This window comes from Eretmochelys imbricata, chromosome 21, assembly GCF_965152235.1.
Source record: "Eretmochelys imbricata isolate rEreImb1 chromosome 21, rEreImb1.hap1, whole genome shotgun sequence".
Taxonomy (NCBI): Eukaryota; Metazoa; Chordata; order Testudines; family Cheloniidae; genus Eretmochelys; species Eretmochelys imbricata.
The window spans coordinates 11,354,904-11,376,043 of record NC_135592.1 but is presented as its reverse complement, the minus strand read 5'-3'; the positions used below and the strand labels follow the sequence as shown (position 1 = coordinate 11,376,043).

Below are 21,140 nucleotides of genomic sequence, written 5' to 3'. Positions count from 1 at the left end.
AACCCAGAGGGCAGAGCGGTAGGGACTCTGATACAGAATTGCTGCTTGTCGGTCTCTTACTAATGCACCCAGCAATGGAGTACCTAGGGCATCATGTCACGATACCTACCTCGTAAGTCAGCCAGGCATGATCCTCCCCCTCTCAGACAGACCTGGCAATTCTGCCATTGCACCCAAGTAGCAGAAGGCAGCATAAGATAGATAATAAACAATACTGGCATTTAGAGAGTCATTTCCATTCTTGGGTCTCAAAGCTCTTTATGCAGTAGGGTTGGGATCAGCACCCCCCTTTTACAGATGGGGAAACTTTTACAGAGCGGGGACATGATTCATCCCAGGTCACCCAGCCAGGCAGTAGCAGAGCCACAAATAGAGCCCAGATCTCCTATGTCCCAGTCCCGAACTCTATCCAAGATGCGTAAGGTGACCAGATGGCAAATGTGAAAAATCGGGATGGGGATGGGGGGTAATTGGTGATGACAAGAAAAAGCTCCAAATATGGGGACTGTCCCTATAAACTTGGGACATCTGGTCACCCTAAAGATGTGTGATGTTTCAACAGCTGCCAGGCACTACAGTGCCTGGCCTAGCCCTTGAGCACATGGACCTGGACATGACCGTGTGTGGGGGCTTTCACAGCTGGTCGGTTCAGTGTGTCAGTGATTATTTCAGAACTCCGTGACACACAGGGGATACCATGACAGTGACTATAATGGCTCAGTCACATCTCACAGCTCTATAGTACTTTTCATCCAGAAGGTACTTTACAAACTGCGCACAGCCACCCTCAGTGAAATGCAGCCACTGCTGGGGTGTGGGGCAGCATCCAAACAACACACTGCCCAGGGGCAGGGTGGGAGGAAAACTTTTTGGCTGTAAATACCAGGGTAAACCACTTACTCTTATCAAAATGCCCTCTCATATTTTTCGTGGCCACGCAGACAAGAGCTGGGTTTTGAAATGTCTCCTCTGAAAGACCCACCCACAAGAAACTCAATTTATCTAAACTCAATGGGCTGGGCTGGCCCAGTCAGGATTCCAACCTGTGATTCTCTGGAGTCTATAGCAGGGCAGAGGCAAGGAACAAGGTTTAGCTGTAATTAATATAAACAAGATCCTTCACTGGAGCTGCTGGACATAGCCAGAGCCTGTGGCTCTCTCTTGCTCCCTGACGGACTAACAGCCTGTACTGCTTAGTGTTACTACCCAGGAGATCCCCAAGTCTTGGGCTAAGAACTCTGCAGATGGACAGCTGACTACAGTGCAGAGGAGGGGCATTTAATACCAGAGGCTTTGACTGCTATGCCACCCCCTCAGCTCCAGCAACATGCTTTGCTGTGTTGATTACCTAGGGTGAGATGCTGAGACATGGGGCTATGCATTGCACAAACAAGAACCATGGCTTCTTTTATTAGCTGCAGCTCTGAACGGGCCAAGGCACAACCTAGGGCAATAGGGAGGCACCCCCATGGAAGGCGAGACACCCTGTGCCACGGTCACAGGTGGTAGTCCAACCACCTCACACTGGCACACTGAACCCCTGCGCCCCCGATTCTGCTCTGACCCACCATGAGCAGAAACCTACTCCACCAGCTGGTGGAGCAATCGAGGGCAGGGCAGTCTGGCTATTCAGAAATCACGGGGCAAGAAGGGGATGTGTTCCAGCACTAGACTAGGGGCCCCCTTCTTTAAAGAGCACAGTGGAATAAAGTTGCTAGTAACTTTTCCTTCTGCACATGCCCAGAGGAAGCAGCCCACAGAGCAACAAGCCACAATGTTTCAGTTTAAGAAACAAAGATGCCTTTGAGATACAAGAAAACCCCAAATACCTGTCCCTTGCGGTGCCGACTTCTATTTTCGCCTGCCCTGATAAACCACCAAATGGGGCGAAAAAAATTCCTACTAAAGGAGAAAGGACTGAGCTTTCCTGTCGGGTTTTCCACTGCTGGGTGTCTTGTCTGTCAGAGCTACGCTGCCCCTTCTGGAAACATTGACTCACGGTATGCAGGGAGGGCTGGCAGAGCGGAAGGGGTGACTTTGTTTGCAAAGAGCTGCCAATGCAACTCATAACGTTCAGCCTTTATCTGTCTTTTGAACTCTCCCTCCCCCAGGCAAGCAGGCGTAAAGGCCTCGCACAGGGTGGACACACACACCTGTGCAAAGCAGCTACAGAAGGCCACCGGCAGGGTGAGCGGGGAGTTCTGACTGGGTAGCATTTTATCTTACCCACGTCTCAATGATGACAAGATGCAACGCAGGGTCAATTAAGGCCTCTGGTTGTCCTCCCTCTCAGTGTAACCCACCAGCAAGTGTGTGTTACAGGTCCCCTTCTGCGTCCGATTCTCTGAGGATATGAATCTGTTACAGCCTCATGTAGGAAGCTTTAGCTCAAGCTGTTAACAGCTCATGCTTTTAGCTCTGGAGGTGCCCGGTTCAACTGCCAGGGCGTTGGCTAAGTTAGACACACTGACTCCTAAATCCCAGGCAAATGGTCCTTTCTTAAGGAAAAGACATCTAAGTCCACAGATGGGGGTGCTCTAAAGGGATGACTGGCCTTGGCGAAGAGAAAGGAGAAGAATGAAATTCCACCAGCAACCAAGCAGACAGGGCAAGGAGAAGGAGCTTACCTTATCCAGGATGTATTTGTTGAGGTAAGGCATGTAGCCCTGGCTCGATACCGGTCCGTCGTCATCATCCCGGAAATGCTCCTCTAGCGCCACCGGGTCATGGGGGATATGAAGCACCGTGTACAGGTTGTGAGAGAGCACCTGGCAGAGGAAGAAAAAACAGATGCACTCCACAGCTTCCTGGCACAGCACTAGTTAACAACAACGAGCCTACAGCACTCCATAGGCACCTAAGAACAGTGACATGCAGACACCAACCTAGCTATCCAGGTGTGACTGAGTGCTGTGGTGAATCGGGGATGTGTTGGAACTGCAAGTTATCACTTTAAGAGTGGGATGTTTCCTGATTTGCAGGCTAAGGGGCTCTAGAGCCGTGTACAATCACAGACAGTCTGGTAAGAACCAGCCTAGAACAAAGTAGAATGAATTGGACATCGCTGCCTTAGGGAGCAGCCTGCTTTCTCTCTCTGTTTTTAGTTCTTTTGCGTTTTTGTTCTGCATGGTAAGAGGTAAAGTCGTATTACATTGCAACTTACCAGCACGAGTATTGATAATTTTATCTAACTTCTGTTTACCTGCTGTGAACACAAGTGTCTGTTTCATCTGAGCATCCTCATATACCAACGAGAAGTCAGTGATATGCTAATTGTTTAACAACGGATTCCCCAAAAGTATCCCAGTTTAGCCTGGGATAAACTCCCACATTCCAAAGGTAAGTATAGGCTGCAAGGAGCAGAGGGAAGATCTGTGGCATCTCATCGTTTATTTCCCCATTTAAAGTGAATCACATTTTCATCACTGTAGCGAAGGATGGAGGCGCAGAACCATAGAGCAAACAAACTGACACTCAGCTGCACTTGGCTGGAGTGGCTTAGAACTTGTCCCAGAAAACACACTGAGCATATTGATAGTGATGTTTGATGGGTGTCGTTTGAAATGGGGGACCCGGAGTTCCTTCCTTGAGAGTTTTTATTTTGAAATTTGATTTTAGCAATTCTGAAGGACGGGGGGAAATATGCTCTTCAGAGATACTTTGATGAGGTTCTGCGCTTGCACCTACCACAGTGGGATCCTGGTTTATCACTAAGACTCTCTCGGTGCTACAATAACACAAATAATAATAATAATCAGAGGGATGGGAAAGGCTGGATCATAATACTGTTACTCTTAATTTGGTATACGCTGCCTAGATGCTATAGTGATGGGCATGCTAGCAATGCCTAGGCAGACAGACTTTGCAGCAAACGTAGGTGAATGCCTCAAAATATATTCTGTGGATGTTAACTCATATAAAACAGTTCACTGGTTTGGGTCCGTTTGCATCGGTTTGTTTTCTGTGAGCATTCCAACAATCACATTTACTGGCAGGAATACGTGCAGAAACGGTGAACTGGAAAATTTCCAATTCACAACCGACGGTATCTGCACCACAAATCATATTCCGAGGCAAAAAAAAATTGATCTCAACCAATCAGGGCAGAGAAACGTACCATGTGACCTAGGCCTCCAATCAAAACTAACCAAAGCTGCTCAGATTCCGAATTTCAAACCTTCAGAAAGAACCATACTCAACTGAGCTACAGGATGAGTGTCAGTCACAGGCTCTTTTGTGGGGAACAGAGGCATTTTAGACAATCACATGCCGCCTACAGACAACTCCCTGATATCTTTGTCTGACGTTCTGGGACATGCACAGTGGCAGGCTGCATGGAAGGGCTAAGGGCCTTGGATATTAACCGAGGTTGTTAGCTAGCCTGACGACAGGGACAGCAGCAGAGAGTAAGAGAAAGGGACAGATGACCTCCGAACACAGACCTTTGATGCACAGTTCCCCACTGGGGCCTCAGTTAGTGCCCCTGAGTAAATTAACTCCATGGGACTCAGTTTCCTGTGAGAGTCTCCCCACTGGTCTAGCCCCGCCTGCAGTCGGTGGGCAGAGCACGGGTGGGTTTGTTTGCCAAACGGTTTGCAAAGTGGATGCACAGAAGCATTGGTCAGGGCTGCTCAGGTTCCAGCAGCCCTGCCTAGGAGGCAGAGGAGCTGAGGTTCAAGTGCTGCACAAGAGCCCAGACCCTAAGGTGACTCAGTCTGCAGAGCAGTACTGGGGTGGGAGGGGACATTTCCGGCCATGGGGGCAGCGTCAGACGTTGACATACTGAGAGGGGCTGGCTTAGTTACTTAAGGCCAGATTTGTAAAGGTATTTAGGTGACTCTGGGAGTTTCTGAAGGGCCTGGGAGCCTAACCCCCATTGGTTTGAATGCTTTTGGAAATCCCACTGGGTGCCTAAATACCTTTACAAATCAGGACCTTAGTCCCTCGAGCTGCAGGTTGAGATGCTGGCAGAACAACTCCGCCCATCATTCCACCAAAGGAAGGAAACTGAAGAGCATGGAGTGAGGAGAACTGGTTCCCAGTCCACCAGTGACTCACATTGTGGAATCTTGGGGAAATCCCTTCACCACTCTGCCTCAGTTTCCCCATCCATGCAATGCGGATTGTATTTATTTGCCTGCCTCCTAGGAAGCTCTTGAGGCTAAATTAACGGCTGTGCATGAAGCGCTTTGAGATACTCACGTGGAAGGCGCTAGGGGAGGGGAATGTGGATAGACACTGGGGGGGTAGGAATATACCCAATAGTAATATTTATAAGCCATTACTAATATTCAAATATGCCTTTAAAGGGCGAGCATGCAGGGAAAAAAAGAGTTAGAGAAAGCAGCCAGGAAAGAACAAAGCACATGCTTAATGCAGACTGGTCTGAGACCTCATGGCTGTCTGAGACAGCTGGGTGAGAATGCTGTGGAAGGGCGTCCCACCTACACTGCACCTGGCCCTTTTGGCAAGGACGGGGCGGCTGCTTGCCTATCTGCAAACATGGGCATTCGCCTCTGTGATCCAGGGCATCCATGGCCTGTCTGCTGAGATGGTCACCGAGGAGGTTAAAGAGTACTAGGGCTGGTGGATACACCATAGGCAACATGGAGGGAGAAGCAGTGACCCTGTTTCACAGTACAGTGGCTCCCAGAGACCCTGACTGAGAGCAGGGCCCCGTTCTGCTAGGTGCTGTACACACACCCAGGAAGAGACCACCCCAAAGAGTTTACAATGAAAACAGACAAGACAAACGGTGAAGGGAAACTGAGGCACAGAGCAGGCAAGTGATTTGCCCAAGGTCACAGAGAAGGTCAGTGGCAGAGATCCAGGTCTCCAGACTCCCAGCCTGGTGCCCTGTCCACTAGATTTGAACATGCTTCCCCATTTACCAGTTCCCTGAACCATACAGTCCCCCTTTCTACTCACAGGAGCACTGCTCACTCTTGGAAAGCACAGCTGGCTGGGCACAGTGGGTGGCGTTTCACTTTCAAATTGGCTCTTGTTTAATAAATTATCAGTCTGAGGTTACACGGGGTGCTCAGCATCTGAAGCCTTTCTTGACCAATCAAATTCTCAGTAACATATTGACTCCACCCAGCTTTTCAGCACAGTGTATGTGTGACAGCTACAAGCATTATGCTGCTGCCTAGGATTATATATTACAAGTACCTGGCACAGCACTTAGCTCAGATCAGGAGTGGAAAAAAAAACAAACTGCATGAGCCCCCTTGTCCTAACTAACCCCCAGTTTGGGTAATGAGATCCTGGCTTCCTAAAGATTCCCCCTTCCCCCACCTGTGTTAAACTACTTGGCTGTGTTGCTGTGTGCTGTTAAAGAGCTGCCACCTCCACCCTAGAGCTAGCTGCATTTTGACGGTGGTGGTGGAAGCAAAACCTCTTACCTACCCCAGGTGTGTTAGGAGGCTAAATTCACTAATGCCCAGAAAGTAGTGTGAAGCCTGCAGACGAAAGGAGCTGGAGAAAGGCAAGGAATCCTCACTGATCATCAGTATTAGAGCTGGGAGACTGCCATGATGGGTGCCAAGCCTAACAGATAAGAACCTGGAGAGACAGGACAAGAGTGTGGTAGAGTGCACATGTACCTGGGTTACTGGGCATGGATACCTCTGCTTGCATGTGCCCTGCATGGTGTCTGTGCACCTAGGCCTGTAAAGTATCTCTGGGTGTTTGTGGGAAGGACGATGCGATAACTAAGAAGATGGGAAGTTGTAATGGCAGGATAGAACCAAGCGCAGAGTCTGGGGTGTCACAACCCTGGTCTCTGTTGTCCTTCACTGGGATGTGCAAGCTGCAGCACCCGAAGGCTCAAACCCACCCCAAAATTGCTGGGACGGCTCCCACCCCCAAGAGCAGCTCACTCGGTTCCCCATGTTTCTTCCCCTCCCCAGCTGCATTTAAGTCGTTTATCAGAACCCTCCATCAAACCGCAAGCTACACGTGACAGGTCCTGGGAGCTTCCTCCCCGCTCCCTGAGCAAGGCTCCTATGTTTCTAACCAAGCCTCGTCCCCGTCTCTATGGTGATGCAAAAAGTCATGTCCAACCTGAAGAGCCTCTCTGACAGTCACGGATGTTTGTAGCTGGACTCCTGCCCAGAGGAGTGTCCAAACTCTAGCTGTGCAGTCACCAGTTACTCAAGTCTTTGGCAGTTCAGCATCAGCACGCCCAAGGAATTGCTCCATGAACACCCCTCCCCTGGCAGGAAAACACTAACAGGGGCAGGAAACTAGGCCCTGTAGATGGGGCATAAATCCCTTGGATATAAATCATTCCCCTCCCTGCTCTCTATCTAACCCGGGACTGGTTAATGCGCAAGAGAATTTGTTCAAGTTGGAGTTGTTCAAGTTATAGACTAAATAAACCTATTGACACCTATCGATCGAAGACCTACCGATCACCAATTATATCTCCCTATAGTCCCTCTGCTATGGTAGATGTCAGGGCCATTAAGGTCAGTTTCCCCTTGAAAAAGAAAATTATTCATGCCTAGTCTGGCTAGTTTCTTAGCCTGAATGGTTTTATTTACACTCTATACACCAGAACTGGAACAGAAGTGGTCACACAGCACACGGGTAATCCCCTCTTTCTGACATCTCAGCCTAAATACCAAAGCCTGATTCCCAGGAAGCTACTCTGCCCAAAGAATTTAGTACATCAAGGCATCCAGAAAACTCCCCAGCTGTTTGCAACAGCATCTCCAAAGAACCTGCATCATAAAACAACAACACAGCTTTTCTTCCAAGACTGAACACTGCTCGCACACTAAGAAAGACTACGTGTAACAGCACCATCTGCTGACTCCTGCTGTAACAGTATTATAGTCCCTGAAAACGTATTATAAAAATTCTTCATGAAAAGTGCCTGCAATCCACAGAAAATTTTGACAATGATTTTTTGTTTTCATCCAAATTTTCCGTAGGAGAACAAAGACAATTTTCCAACCAAGTCTCTTTATATCACCTACCCCATAGACCCTCACATACCCTCTCCCCATATTTTATCCGCCTTCTCATCTTCTTACTTCACAAAACCTCATTGATGCTGTGACTTCCTGGAATGCTAATACAATTCTACGCTACCAGCACTCCCAGCTATCTTCGAGACACCACTGACTTTCTGAGGAAACTACAATCCATCGGTGATCTTCCTGAAAACACCATCCTGGCCACTATGGATGTAGAAGCCCTTTACACCAACACTCCACACAAAGATGGACTACAAGCCGTCAAGAACACTATCCCTGATAATGTCACGGCTAACCTGGTGGCTGAACTTTGTGACTTTGTCCTCACCCATAACTATTTCACATTTGGGGACAATGTATACCTTCACACCAGCAGCACTGCTATGGGTACCCGCATGGCCCCACAGTATGCCAACATTTTTATGGCTGACTTAGAACAACTTCCTCAGCTCTCGTCCCCTAATGCCCCTACTCTACTTGCGCTACATTGATGACATCTTCATCATCTGGACCCATGGAAAAGAAGCCCTTGAGGAATTCCACCATGATTTCAACAATTTCCATCCCACCATCAACCTCAGCCTGGACCAGTCCACACAAGAGATCCACTTCCTGGACACTACGGTGCTAATAAGCGATGGTCACATAAACACCACCCTATACCGGAAACCTACTGACCGCTATTCCTACCTACATGCCTCCAGCTTTCACCCTGACCACACCACACGATCCATCGTCTACAGCCAAGCTCTGCGATACAACCGCATTTGCTCCAACCCCTCAGACAGAGACAAACACCTACAAGATCTCTATCAAGCATTCTTACAACTACAATACCCACCTGCTGAAGTGAAGAAACAGATTGACAGAGCCAGAAGAGTACCCAGAAGTCACCTACTACAGGACAGGCCCAACAAACAAAATAACAGAACACCACTAGCCGTCACCTTCAGCCCCCAAATAAAACCTCTCCAACGCATCATCAAGGATCTACAACCTATCCTGAAGGACGACCCATCACTCTCACAGAACTTGGGAGACAGGCCAGTCCTCGCTTACAGACTGCCCCGCAACCTGAAGCAAATACTCACCAGCAACCACACACCACACAACAGAACCACTAACCCAGGAACCTATCCTTGCAACAAAGCCCATTGCCAACTGTGTCCACAAATCTATTCAGGGGACACCATCACAGGGCCTAATAACATCAGCCACACTATCAGAGGCTCGTTCACCTGCACATCCACCAATGTGATATATGCCATCATGTGCCAGCAATGCCCCTCTGCCATGTACATTGGTCAAACCGGACAGTCTCTACGTAAAAGAATAAATGGACACAAATCAGACGTCAAGAATTATAACATTCATAAACCAGTCGGAGAACACTTCAATCTCTCTGGTCACTCGATTACAGACCTAAAAGTTGCAATATTACAACAAAAAGACTTCAAAAACAGACTCCAACGAGAGACTGCTGAATTGGAATTAATTTGCAAACTGGATACAATTAACTTAGGCTTGAATAGAGACTGGGAGTGGATGGGTCATTACACAAAGTAAAACTATTTTCCCATGTTTATTCCCCTACCCCCCACTGTTCCTCAGACGTTCTTGTCAACTGCTGGAAATGGCCCACCTTGATTATCACTACAAAAGCTGCCCCCGGGCTCTCCTGCTGGTATTAGCTCATCTTAAGTGATCACTCTCCTTACAGTGTGTACGGTAACACCCATTGTTTCATGTCCTCTGTGTATATAAATCTCCCCACTGTATTTTCCACTGAATGCATCTGATGAAGTGAGCTGTAGCTCACGAAAGCTTAGGCTCAAATAAATTGGTTAGTCTCTAAGGTGCCACAAGTACTCCTTTTCTTTTTGCGAATACAGACTAACACGGCTGCTACTCTGAAACAATACAATTCTAGCCACTCAGCTTTCCCCCTTTGCGAATAGGGCTGTCAGGACGTCTGCCTCCTATGGCACTACGTGATGGGCTGGGACGAACAAAATCGTTCAGTCCCGCACATGGCAGCAGCTTCGCTCGTCCAGTCCCCTAGAACAGTGCTACTCAAAGTGGTGGTCCGCGGACCGGTGCCGGTCCGCGAGCCATCTGCTGCCGGTCTGCGCACACATTGGAAAAAAAAATCTGCCGGTCCCCCACATCAGATAGCTTGAGAAGCACTGCCCTAGAAGGCTGGCTGCTTACTGGACTAGCTTAGCAACTAGAGACGTCCCAGGGTTCGTTCCTCCTTTGTTTCCGGTCCAAGCACACACAGTACTGTTCTGGGAACAGCCACTCCAAATTCCTGGCCAGCCCCCACAGAATCCAGCCCAGGAGCGGCATGTACAGGAGTTTGGGAGTGACGTGTGGCTACTCCTGTAATGCAGACAGGATCGATACAGATCGTAATCAGAGACCTTGCTATCAAACCTCAGTGTCTTCATTCACGGAGCTCGCTCTATCCCGGGGCACGGCGGTGCCCACCTCCAACCTTAAGACACATGCTAATTCCCAACTGGCTAAGACTGACTTTAATGCCCGCCTGTTTATCTGGGTGGATCTCAAAAATGCTTCACAACCCTTAATTCATGACATCTCTCATACTCCTGCCAAGTGGGTCAGTATCACTAACCCCACTTACACGCAGGGGTAAGTTGCGACAGAGAGGCAAAGGGACTTGCCCAAGGTCCCAGTGCAAGTCAGTGGCAAAGCTGGGGATAAAATCCTTCCTGATTCCCAGCTCACTGTTCTAACCGCTACCGCAGACCCCTGCTCTGCGTTCCCACTGACATACAGGTGCTAGTTTAGGATTTTTTTAACGAACAAATCCCCCCTCTGTTATCACAGAGGGATAAGGGCCTGATGCTTGTTCACACCAAGGCCACTTGACACTACTCTGGCACAAATCACATTTATCCTCACTTTAAAGCCATTTTACACTGGCAGAGCAAAGTGGCCAGTGGAGGATCAGGCCTTAAATCCGTCAATATTCTACACTGCTCTGCTTTGGAAAATCTTCCCTCCAGGCAAAATCTGGACTGTGACACAGAACAAGCCGGCTCCCCTTCCTGTTCAACAGATGCCTCCTCGACCACACCAGCCTGGCACTAACACTGCAGGGCCACCTTTGGCACCTGGGGGCCTGGAGTTCCTTCAATACCTATACACAGAGGCTGCCCACTCAGGCTGGAATCGTGCGGTGCTGTGTGTGACGTAGACACAGCAAAACGGACCAAAACTCGTTAACCCTATTTGACCTCGACCCCTCAACAGCCATCCGACGGGCTCCCACCCAGCCAGGCGGGATTCAGAGCAGCGGCATGGCCGTATCAGAGATCGCTTCCCTCCTCATAACCTGGACATCACCTACTGCTCCACTGGTGCTCCCAGTCTTTGCATGAGACGCAGTAACCGGCACTGCCCATCATCTTTCCCCCTACTGCCACTTTCATGGGACGGGCGCTACATCCAGTCCAGCCTCCCAAGGTCTCCCATCCTCTGCCCCCACCTTCGGACAGCCCTTTATTCGGGCCCCGGTTGTAAAAAGAGGATCCTCTGATGCCACTGCCCTGGTCACCCGCCTCTGCACAGTTCTTCTTCACACAACGCACCGTCAACCTGTGGAACTCCTTGCCAGGGGATGTTGTGATGGCCAAAACTATAACAGGGTTCAAAAAAGAACTAGATAAATTCCTAGAGGATCGGTCCATCAATGGCTATTAGCCAAGAGTAGCAGGGATGCAACCCCTTGCTCTGGGTGTCCCTAGCCTCTGTTTGCCAGAAGCTGGGAATGGACGACATGGGATGGATCACTTGATGATTATCTGTTCTGTTCACTCCCTCTGGAGCACCTGGCATTGGCCACTGTCGGAAGACAGGATACTGGGCTAGGTGGACCATTGGTCTGACCCAGTCTGGGCGTTCTTATGCACAGGCAATAGAAATGCAGACTGCTTGCCAGCGTAACCACATCCCTTATCTGCAGCAGGCTGGCCTCCTTTTACTAAGCTGAAAGTAGAATTACAATTGGCCGTCTGTGGGTGGCACAAAATGCACAAGCTGCAACAGGCGCTGGTTTGAGCCGGGGGGTGGAATAGTTAATGCCAACCGAGAATGACAGCTCCTTTTCTTCTCCCTTGTTGTCCATGCCTGGGGCAATCCTGGGCTTTGGAATGACCCTCCAAGCCGGAGGCTGGCCTTGCATGTTAAAAGGTGACACAATGTTGCCAAACTGGCAGGACTGGGGCTGGGAGATTCAAGCGGTGTAGCCCAGAGGGAGGGACTGTTGCCTAGTGGTTATAAAGCCCAAGCCAAAGGTTCTGAGTTTTATTCCTGACTTTGCCACTGACTTGGTGTGTGATCCTGGAGTAAATCACTTCACTGCTCTGTGCCTGGGTTTCCCACCAGCAAAATGAGGTTAATTCCTTGTACATGGAGGAGCTGTCAGGCTCAGTGAGCGCATGTTTGCAAAGCATCTTGAGATCATCAGGGGAAAGGAGCTATGTTGGCAAAAGGACTTATGCGATCCTCCTCCTCCTCCATGTAGCTGGCTGGGACTGCTGAATCTCCTCACATCACAGCAGGGATGTCAACATACCAATTTCCTAACCGGGCAACTTGGAGCTTCTCTCTTTAAAAAAGCCAAGTGCTACCAGCTTGGTTTGAGGGGGTAAGGCTTTTCCCTGGCACTGCGCCACAGGTGGACGATGCCTCCCCAGACAACGCCAGCAGCAAGCCCGCAAAGGACGCATTCTGCCCGCCGTAGGAACAGAACTCTGGGAAGGGGCTAACGGTTGCGGTGTGGTCAAATGGGCCAGCAGCTCTCTGGAGAGCTGCCCGGATGCTCTCTCAAGCCCTGTCCATCTCTATTTCATCCCCAGCACGGGATGAGCCCCCCTCTTCCTAAGGCTGGGCCTTTCCCAACGCCTTTCTGAGCATCACAAAGCAGGCCAAGACCATACACTGCCAAACCAGCACCTACCTACGATACACAGCTTCTCCTGCTGCTGCTTCACCATCTATTATAACTGTGCCCCCTTCACAAAGCAGCCAGGCACCATATCTGCCCACAATGCAATCTAAGTCCCCAGCAGAGAAGCAAATGTAAAAGGAACTACGTCCCAGATTGTTCCTTATACAGGAAAACGCCACACAGAAGGCAGGAAACATGTCAAGGTTCCCCTTAGAGTTTCCTCTCGCTCATTCTGCTGTGGGCAGACTTATCCCCCACCCCCCATGAAATTGACATGGGCTTTGTCCCACAAGACTTGCGGATCTCGCTCCAGAGATGGCTGCATTTGTGATCCCTGCGGGTGCCAATTTGTCAAGTGCTTTGATCCTTCAGGCTGAAAAGCAACAGAGAAACCTACACTCGTAATTCACCCCCCCACTGCCCACTCTACACTTCTGCATCGCATTCCTTCTTCCCTCTATAGGCCAATCTACCCTGCTGTCATTACACATTTCAGTCCACTTCTCTAATTCTCCGAGATGCGTTCATTCCATCTCTCAGAAGGCTTGCTGCCCTTTCCCAGTTCCGTACTGCCAGCCAAGCCAACTGTTGCACTTCCCATTTCAAGTTCTCGTGCAGCTCTTTTGTGGAACTCCGCCGGCTAACCTTTTGCCACCTCAGCACCACATGATTAACAACGACACACGGTCCTTAGGCACCATTTTTTCCATCCTTCTTGTAGGAGTTGCAGCTAGACCACATTTCTCCACCATACCAGAATGTGGAGCTGTACTGAATGCCTTTGCCGACATCAAGAATCGCCTATTGTCCTTCCCCAAGCTTATCTTGACAAAGAGCGATATTAATGAGCCTCTTGAAAAACTCTGAAGAGCAGCTTGTTGAGAAACAAAGCTCAGGCTGTATCCCCTAGTCTCTGCTTTCCCTCCTCTCTAGCCCTTATAGATTGCTGGCAAAAGCTTAGAGAGTCAGCGAAAATTATTTCTCTTCCTGGTTCTGTCACTGATTCACTGCAGGACTTTTTTTTTTTTTTTTTTTTAAACTCTTGGCCACACTCACAAGTTGTACCAGTTAAGCTAAACGTATTTCTTATTTGTATTGCGGGAATGCCAAAGAACCCCAGTCACGGACCAGGACCCCATTGCGCTAGGCGTGGTACAAACACAGAACAAAGAGACTCTGCTCCACAGAGTTGACAATCTGACTGAGGTCTTGTCTACACACAAAAATTGTACTGCTTTAGCTCTACTGGTACAGTCAAGTGGGACAACCTTGTTTGGACAGATACAGGTATATTGGTATAAATGTGTATAGCGAATATCTGTTTGGGAGGGGAATGGAGTATACTGGGATTAGGCACCTTTATACCCATATAACTAAGCCCACACAAAGGTTATAGCGGCATATCAGTAAAACTGCAATCCCATAACTGACACAGCAGGTATAAAAATGGGGTAGAGATCAGGTCTGAGTTAAATTGGAACAACCTTCCCTCTCTGCCTCCCTTGTGTAGGTTCAGCTTGTACCTGTAAATTGACCAATGCAAACTCAACTGAAAAAAGCCAGGTGTTTTGAATCGAGATTTTTGCACTGGTTTGAACAGATTTTTGCACTGGTTTAACTAAATCCATTTTAAAAAACAAAACAAAACCCCACACCTTTAGCTAAACCGGTGGAACTCTGTCTTCACTGCAGAGCTAGTGCAGCTGGTCCGCGCTGGGGTCTGAGCACCTTGGCTAGCCTCCCCTGGGTGCGAACCGCCAACTGCAAACCACACCCGAGTTACCTTGTCCTCACTGGCCCTCCCCTCCCCTGTGTCTCTCGCCAGGACATGCGCAGCAGTAAGCTGAGCCGCTCTGTGATTCCTGTGCAGTGGGTTGTGGGAGAACTCATCCGTCACTCTGGGCACATGGGAGGAATTGTGGGAAGGCACTGGAGGAATATCAGCATTTCAGTGATTTAGCCTGTGTCCTCACTGCAAAAGTGGGCAGCCGGCCAGTCTGAGTCTAAGTGGAACGTGGGGTCTAACACTCACCCCACGCTGGGCTAACTAGCCCGGGTTAAAAGCACCACTTAACTCAGGTGAGAGATTTCTGTGAGTGGGGGATTGGGGCAACCCCCAATTAAAGAGCCATGGCTTCACCTGTGCAGCGAAGACAGACCGTGTGGCTGTGGGTCAGGCTTTAATCCCTCTGGCTGGGCTTATCAAAGGAGCCGAAAGGAATGGTCACCCAACCTCCTAACGCTACTTTGAAAATCCCAGCCCTCGGGCTCAGTTTCCCCATCTCTAAACTACCAATTTGTGGCACAGCTGAGTTGATAAGGGTTGAAGGTGTCCAGCATCTCTTAGGAGGAGGCCCAAAAAGAGATGACCAGAGTCCTAGGGATGGGCAGAGAAACCTGACCATATGGAGGAAACGAACCCCAAAGCCAGGAAGATCCCATTTCCAAGCCAGTGCTTTGTAGGGAGTGCAATAGAGGAAGCTGACTGAATCAAAGCAGAATTGTCCTGCATTCGTTTCTTTTTCCAGGAGGGGTCAGTGAGCATTCCAATACAAAATCACACCAAGCCAATTTATGGACCTGACCTGGCTTAGTGCATGGTAGAGAATTTTCTTCAAATGCCTCGTGGAGCCACTGACTTGGGGCCTGATTTTCGGAAGCGCTGCACGCCCAGAACTCCAACCAAAGCTAACGGGAGCTATTGGTGCTCAGCACTTCTGAAAACCAGGCCCCTATCGTCCCATTGCAGCCGAGTGGACAGAGCCCTGGACTGGGACTCAAGAGACCTGGGCTCTATTCCTGGCTCTGCCACTGGCCTGTGCTGGGTGACCTCGGGCAGGTCACTTCCCTGCTCCATTCCTCAGTTTCCCCACTTGTAAAATGGGCATAGTGACACCGACACATCATTGTGACGCACTTTGAGATCCACTGTTGTAAGAGCTAGGTATTATGAACGAGCCTTTAATCCCCATGGTCTCTCTGCCTTCCCATCTTATAAAGCCGGGCTACCTTTGCGATCCCCCAGCTCCTTTCCTGTGGTCTACAAGGGTTTCAGAATAGCTGAAAGCCCCTTTATAAACTTGAACCATTTAAATTCTCAGGTACCACATTTCTTTTCTCCTCTCCCTGGGCCACTGGGTTTAGGAGGCCAGAAAAGTTTAGCAGAATTGCATGCATCAGGGCAACAGGAACATACAGCATAACACCTTGGACCGCCGGGGTGCCTTCCATCTTGTCTAGGTCCTTACCCCACACCCACACCACCACTCTGGCTGAGGATCTCAGAGCACTTTGCAAACATTCACTTAGCCTCCAGCCAAAGACAGGAAATTATACCCCCTCCCCACTTGTACAGATCTGGAGATTGAGGGTCCTTTTCTCTGCCTTGTCCAAGATGGTACCTGCTCCATATCCGCACTGGGAACAGAACCCAGATCTCTTGACTCTCAGTTCTTAACCGCAAGACTACCCTTCCTTCCTGAACAGATACGTGAACATGCCCGTGTGCTAAGAGAACTACGCTCAACCCAACAGCTTACCACATCCCCGGCTGCCAGGCCTTGGGGCGGTGGAGAGCAGCACAAAAGACTACTACATTTCACTGTCCAATTGCTTTAAAAACAATGGCTGGGACTGGCAAGGGAGTTAGGGGCCTGGCTCCCACTGGCTTTCATCTAATCCACCCATACCATAGAGAGTGCACCTGGGCTGAATCAGGGACGTTAGTCACTTCAGTCGCTTTAAAGGCTGTTGGGTGCCTTTCTTCCCTGGAACGAGATCCTTCCTTCAGCACCAGACAAGGCTGAAGGAACTGCATACACCTCCCCATGGCGCGTCGCTCTAAGACAACACCAGAGCAGCAGGGGAAGCTCATGATAACGGGCAGAATCTCTGCTCCGATGCAGAGTTTCCTCTAACCTCAGCTTTAATGGCTTTGCATTTCTGATGTAGTTAGCATGTAGGAACCAGCAACAAGATAGCAGCAGGCTTGTGTGGGATGGAAACAAATCTAGGCCTATAGGAGAGGCTGGATACCTTGTACCAAGGGAGAGTTGATCTTCCCCATCTACGGTCAGGTTGACCCTCTCAGAGTGGCGAGATCTAGCACGGGACAAAATGAAAACATCCTTTTACAGCACATGGCAACACACACACAATGGCAAGTGCAAAGAGGCTGTTGCTCTCCCTGACCAGCAAATGTTCTCACCCTGTTCCTGAAGCTTGCGGGAATAATGGCTTGAGATGCAAAGGCTGGGGGAGGGAAGCCTGGATTCTGCGCTGACAAGAAAAATCTGGAAAAATGGCACCATGGGCGTTCTATGATTGTTTCTCACAGATCAACTCTACCCAGTTTACAAGATGGTTTTTGTCCTCTTCCTTCCCCTCCAAAGCCCAGCCCTGCATACTCATTCGGGGCTCCGAGAGTCAAGCTGGGCTCTTTCTGGCTTGTGCTAATCAGCACCAGCAGTAAGAATCCTGCAAGCCAAATTCTGCACTTTGCAACACCAGAGGCTTCCAAGTGGGACTGCAGGTGGGTGCCTAACAGGACTTGCCAAAGCACATAAGCAGGTTAGGTGTCTAACTCCCATTGAAAGTCAATGGGAATTAGTTGCCTAACTCAGGAGCTTTTGGAAGTATGATTAGGCACCCATCTGCATCTTTAGGTGTGTAAATACCTTTATAAATCTGGCTTCAATTCCAAGTGCAGGGCCAAATCCTGCCCTCAGCTTCACCCCTGCAGTCCCACTTCGAAGACGCTGGTGCTGCACAGTGCAGAATTAGGCTTGCGGAGTTCTTATGCTGGTGCTAATGCACAAGCCACGAAGACCCAGGCCTTGGTGAACAATTCCATAGACGATGCGGCAGGCTGAGCAGAACTCAGCTCCTGCTTTCTGACTTATGTCAGCTGGGCACTGCTGACTGGAGTAACAAAGGAACACCAGTGTATTGTTGACACTAAAGCAAAGAGATAAATCTCTGGACATGCAGGGAGCAGATCTGTGGGGTAACAAGGTTTTAACAGTCACTTTCAGAGATCTGCCCCTACTGTGTCATTTGCTCTGTCAGGTAAGGACTGGATCTCTCTTTCTATACAGGGTCTGGGCATGCTGACGGGTCTCAACACAATAATGCAAGGAAATCACAATGCAGCAGCCATCATGGTACGTCACTGAACGTTTTACTCTTCATCCTCTCCCCTATTGCAATACTCACCAGAGCTAGCAGTCCCGGGGAAACATCGCTTGGCCCACAATTTCCTTAGACAGACATTCCTTTTGGATATTCTTTTAACTGATTTCACAAAGGCCGAAGGTGCACACACATCAGTGAAATGCACACCTAACCAAGCGTCAGATCTGTTTCTTAGAAGCATGTGGAATAGTGCTATTCTGGGCCTGGACTATTCCTCCACAGAGCCAACATCACAGCACAAAGAACCAAACCCCTCATCCGTTTCTCAGCCTTTCCCCAGGCAGAACTCCCATTGAGTTTGGCAGACTCTGACCCTGAAGGAACAAGGTAATTTCCCTGCTATTCAGTTGTTGGGTGAACTGGCCCTAACATGGAGGAGAAAAGGTGAAAGGAGGGAGTCCCAAGGTTTGTTACTTTCCATGCACGAGTCTGTGGCAATTTCAAAACTCATCACACATACATGCAGCCACTGCCAAGCAGGGCTTCTCCTTCGGGTGCAATATTTCACATTCCTTTGGGTGCTTACATTGCAGGTTGTGTTCCAGATTACAAAAACTCTGACCAAACAAGTTCTTCTGACCCAAATTCCAGGGCCAGTGTCTAAATTAGCTGTAACTTTTAAAAGAAAACAGGGGTGCCCGCTTGGGGAAGAAATCCCGCAATTCTCGTCAGGGTATGATCAAATCATTTCTACTGAGCTGAATAATGTAGGTAGAAGAAACGTTTTTTTTAAAATGAGGCATGCTGGTTGTGGGGTTCTGTATAACTCAGGAGCCTTTTGTGAAGCTTATGGGTGATCAGGATAAAAATAAAAACAAAAAAAACACAATGTCTTGTGGCAAAACCCTAAAGAAGTGTTTTTTTAAAAAATGCTCTTCCTTTCGGGGGGGGGGGGGGGGAGTGAAATGCAACAGGAAGGAGACAAGTGCGTGTCAAAGCAAGAAAGAAAAAAAAAAAGAAAGAGTTTGGGTTTCCTTACCTGGGGATAAGGTGGGTGAGAAACATTGTAGAGCAGCCAGAATTCGAAGATTTCCACCCCCAAAAAGGGTAATTTTCTAACTAATCTTTTTGTGAAGACCCCCTCACTTGGCCCTCGCTTAGACGAATGCGAATCAAAGCCCGAGCCTGTTGATAAGTCATGGGACTGGCTACCCTGGAGTGCGCAATGGGGGTTTTTTATTCCTGCTGCAGGCCACTGAGCTGCAAAGCAGCATCCAGCCCTGCCTCGTGCCTCTCAACATGTCTGTGACCCCCAAGGGCAAAACAGAGAGCGGAGCCGGACTCAGAAACCTCACAGCCCCTCCCCTGTCGCTGTGGGGTCTCATTTTGTACTCACTTTCAGCTGGGATTTGGACACCTTGCCACTTTTCTCCACATCCAGGGCGGTGAAGGCGTACCAGATGGATTTTAAAAGCTCTGCTCGTAGGTCCATGGCTAGAGGCGCAGATGACAGAACCTGCTCTGTCAGCGAGGAGGATCCGGTTGCAGGAAACTGATTCTCTCGCTCCAACAGTCCTCAGAAACCTGCAATTAGAATGGAGGAGCAGCAGCGCCACCTACTTGACTACACCTCGGATAGGCCCCACGGTGCTCCCCTGCCATCTTCCTGCCCAGATGACAACACTCACCTTTCTGCCCTCGACAGGGGACATGAGTCCACCGGGCTCGCCGCTGCATTCCCCTCCCTCGTAAGCCCCCGGCCCCCAGATGACAACACTCACCTTTCTGCCCTCAACAGGGGGCATGAGTCCACCGGGCTCGCCGCTGCATTCCCCTCCCTCGTAAGCCCCCAGCCCCCAGATGACAACACTCACCTTTCTGCCCTCAACAGGGGGCATGAGTCCACCGGGCTCGCCGCTGCATTCCCTTCCCTCTCAAGCCCACTGCCCCCAGATTTGAGGCACAACAGCTCTGGACACAGGATTTGGGACTGGATAATACTTAGCACTTAGCCTGCACATGCTCAAAGCACTGTAAAACACATTGATCTGTTAGCTGGCTCCCTAAAGCTGGCCTGGTTGGTAAGACTCAGACCATTAGCCTCAGCACATGCTCCCCAGAGTCCCAACGCCCTTGCGGCGGCTGCATGCATTCCGCTGACAACCTCTGCTAGGCATGGAGCTTCAATGCACCCACAAAGGGGGAACGAACGTCATTCGAAGGGCAGAGAAATTTCGCTTGTGGCTCAGTTTGAAAACAGGCCCAAGAACCCGTTAGTGGGAATTGCCAAGGTGTCCCAGCTCTGCAGCAGCTCAGCCACGAGCTAGGAGACCTAAGGGTTACCCCAAAACCTTTCATCCACGGAAGAGGAAGAAATCCCGCCCCAGCTAGTTTAAGAAGTAGCTCCTCATTTGCAGGTTTAAATACAGAGGACAGCTCACCCCAGCACCAGCACAGCCCGGTGCAGTCCAGGAGAACTCAACCCAATAGGGACTTCTGTTAACTCCCATCAGGCTCGCTCACACACAGACACAGACACAGACTCTTAAGAGAGGTGACGGAGAAAGGTAGGGGCATCTGCCGTCTGATGAGTGGAGTTATTGGCGTGTTTCTGAGGAGGCTGTGTGCCTGGCTCTGCCCCCTGCAAGATCTTCATCCTTTTACTGTCTCCGCAGAGACGGAGATGACCTACTGAAAAACAGACTACGCAAGTCCTAGGGGAAGAAGAATGGTTTCATGGCAAGGCACTGGACAGGAATTGAGGAGATCTGGGTTCTACTCCTGGAAATACCCACGGTGAAGATTTCGAAGCCAGCGGCATATGTGCCTTTGTCCATTCACCACTCCCTACTTTTGGGAGGCTTCCTGTGTGATCTTGGACAAGTCAATTCATCTCCTTAAACCTCAACTCCCCCCACGTGTAAAATAATAATAATCCAGACCTACCTCACAGGGGCGTGGGGAGGATAAATCGACCAATGAGGTGCTCAGACACTACCAACAAGGTCCATGCAAGTTTCTAGATTAGCTAGAAAATGAATGGG

At 49.6% G+C, this 21,140-nt stretch overlaps 1 protein-coding gene across 2 annotated transcripts in view; it reads right to left on the bottom strand.

Moving 5' to 3' along the window:
* The window catches only part of DEF6 (DEF6 guanine nucleotide exchange factor), a 33,870-nt gene extending 14,205 nt beyond the window's left edge, over nucleotides 1-19,665 (bottom strand). Inside the window, exons 1-2 of one of the 2 annotated variants that reach the window (XM_077839415.1) lie at nucleotides 19,493-19,665; nucleotides 2,628-2,768 (exon numbers count right to left, since the gene is read on the bottom strand). In XM_077839415.1, the coding sequence (XP_077695541.1) occupies nucleotides 2,628-2,768; nucleotides 19,493-19,588 (237 nt within the window). In that variant the 5' untranslated portion in view covers nucleotides 19,589-19,665. Of the gene's footprint in view, nucleotides 1-2,627; nucleotides 2,769-16,998; nucleotides 17,063-19,492 lie in introns of those variants that run through there. The other variant, XM_077839416.1, reaches the window with a different exon arrangement.
* Nucleotides 19,666-21,140: the final 1,475 nt, after the last annotated feature.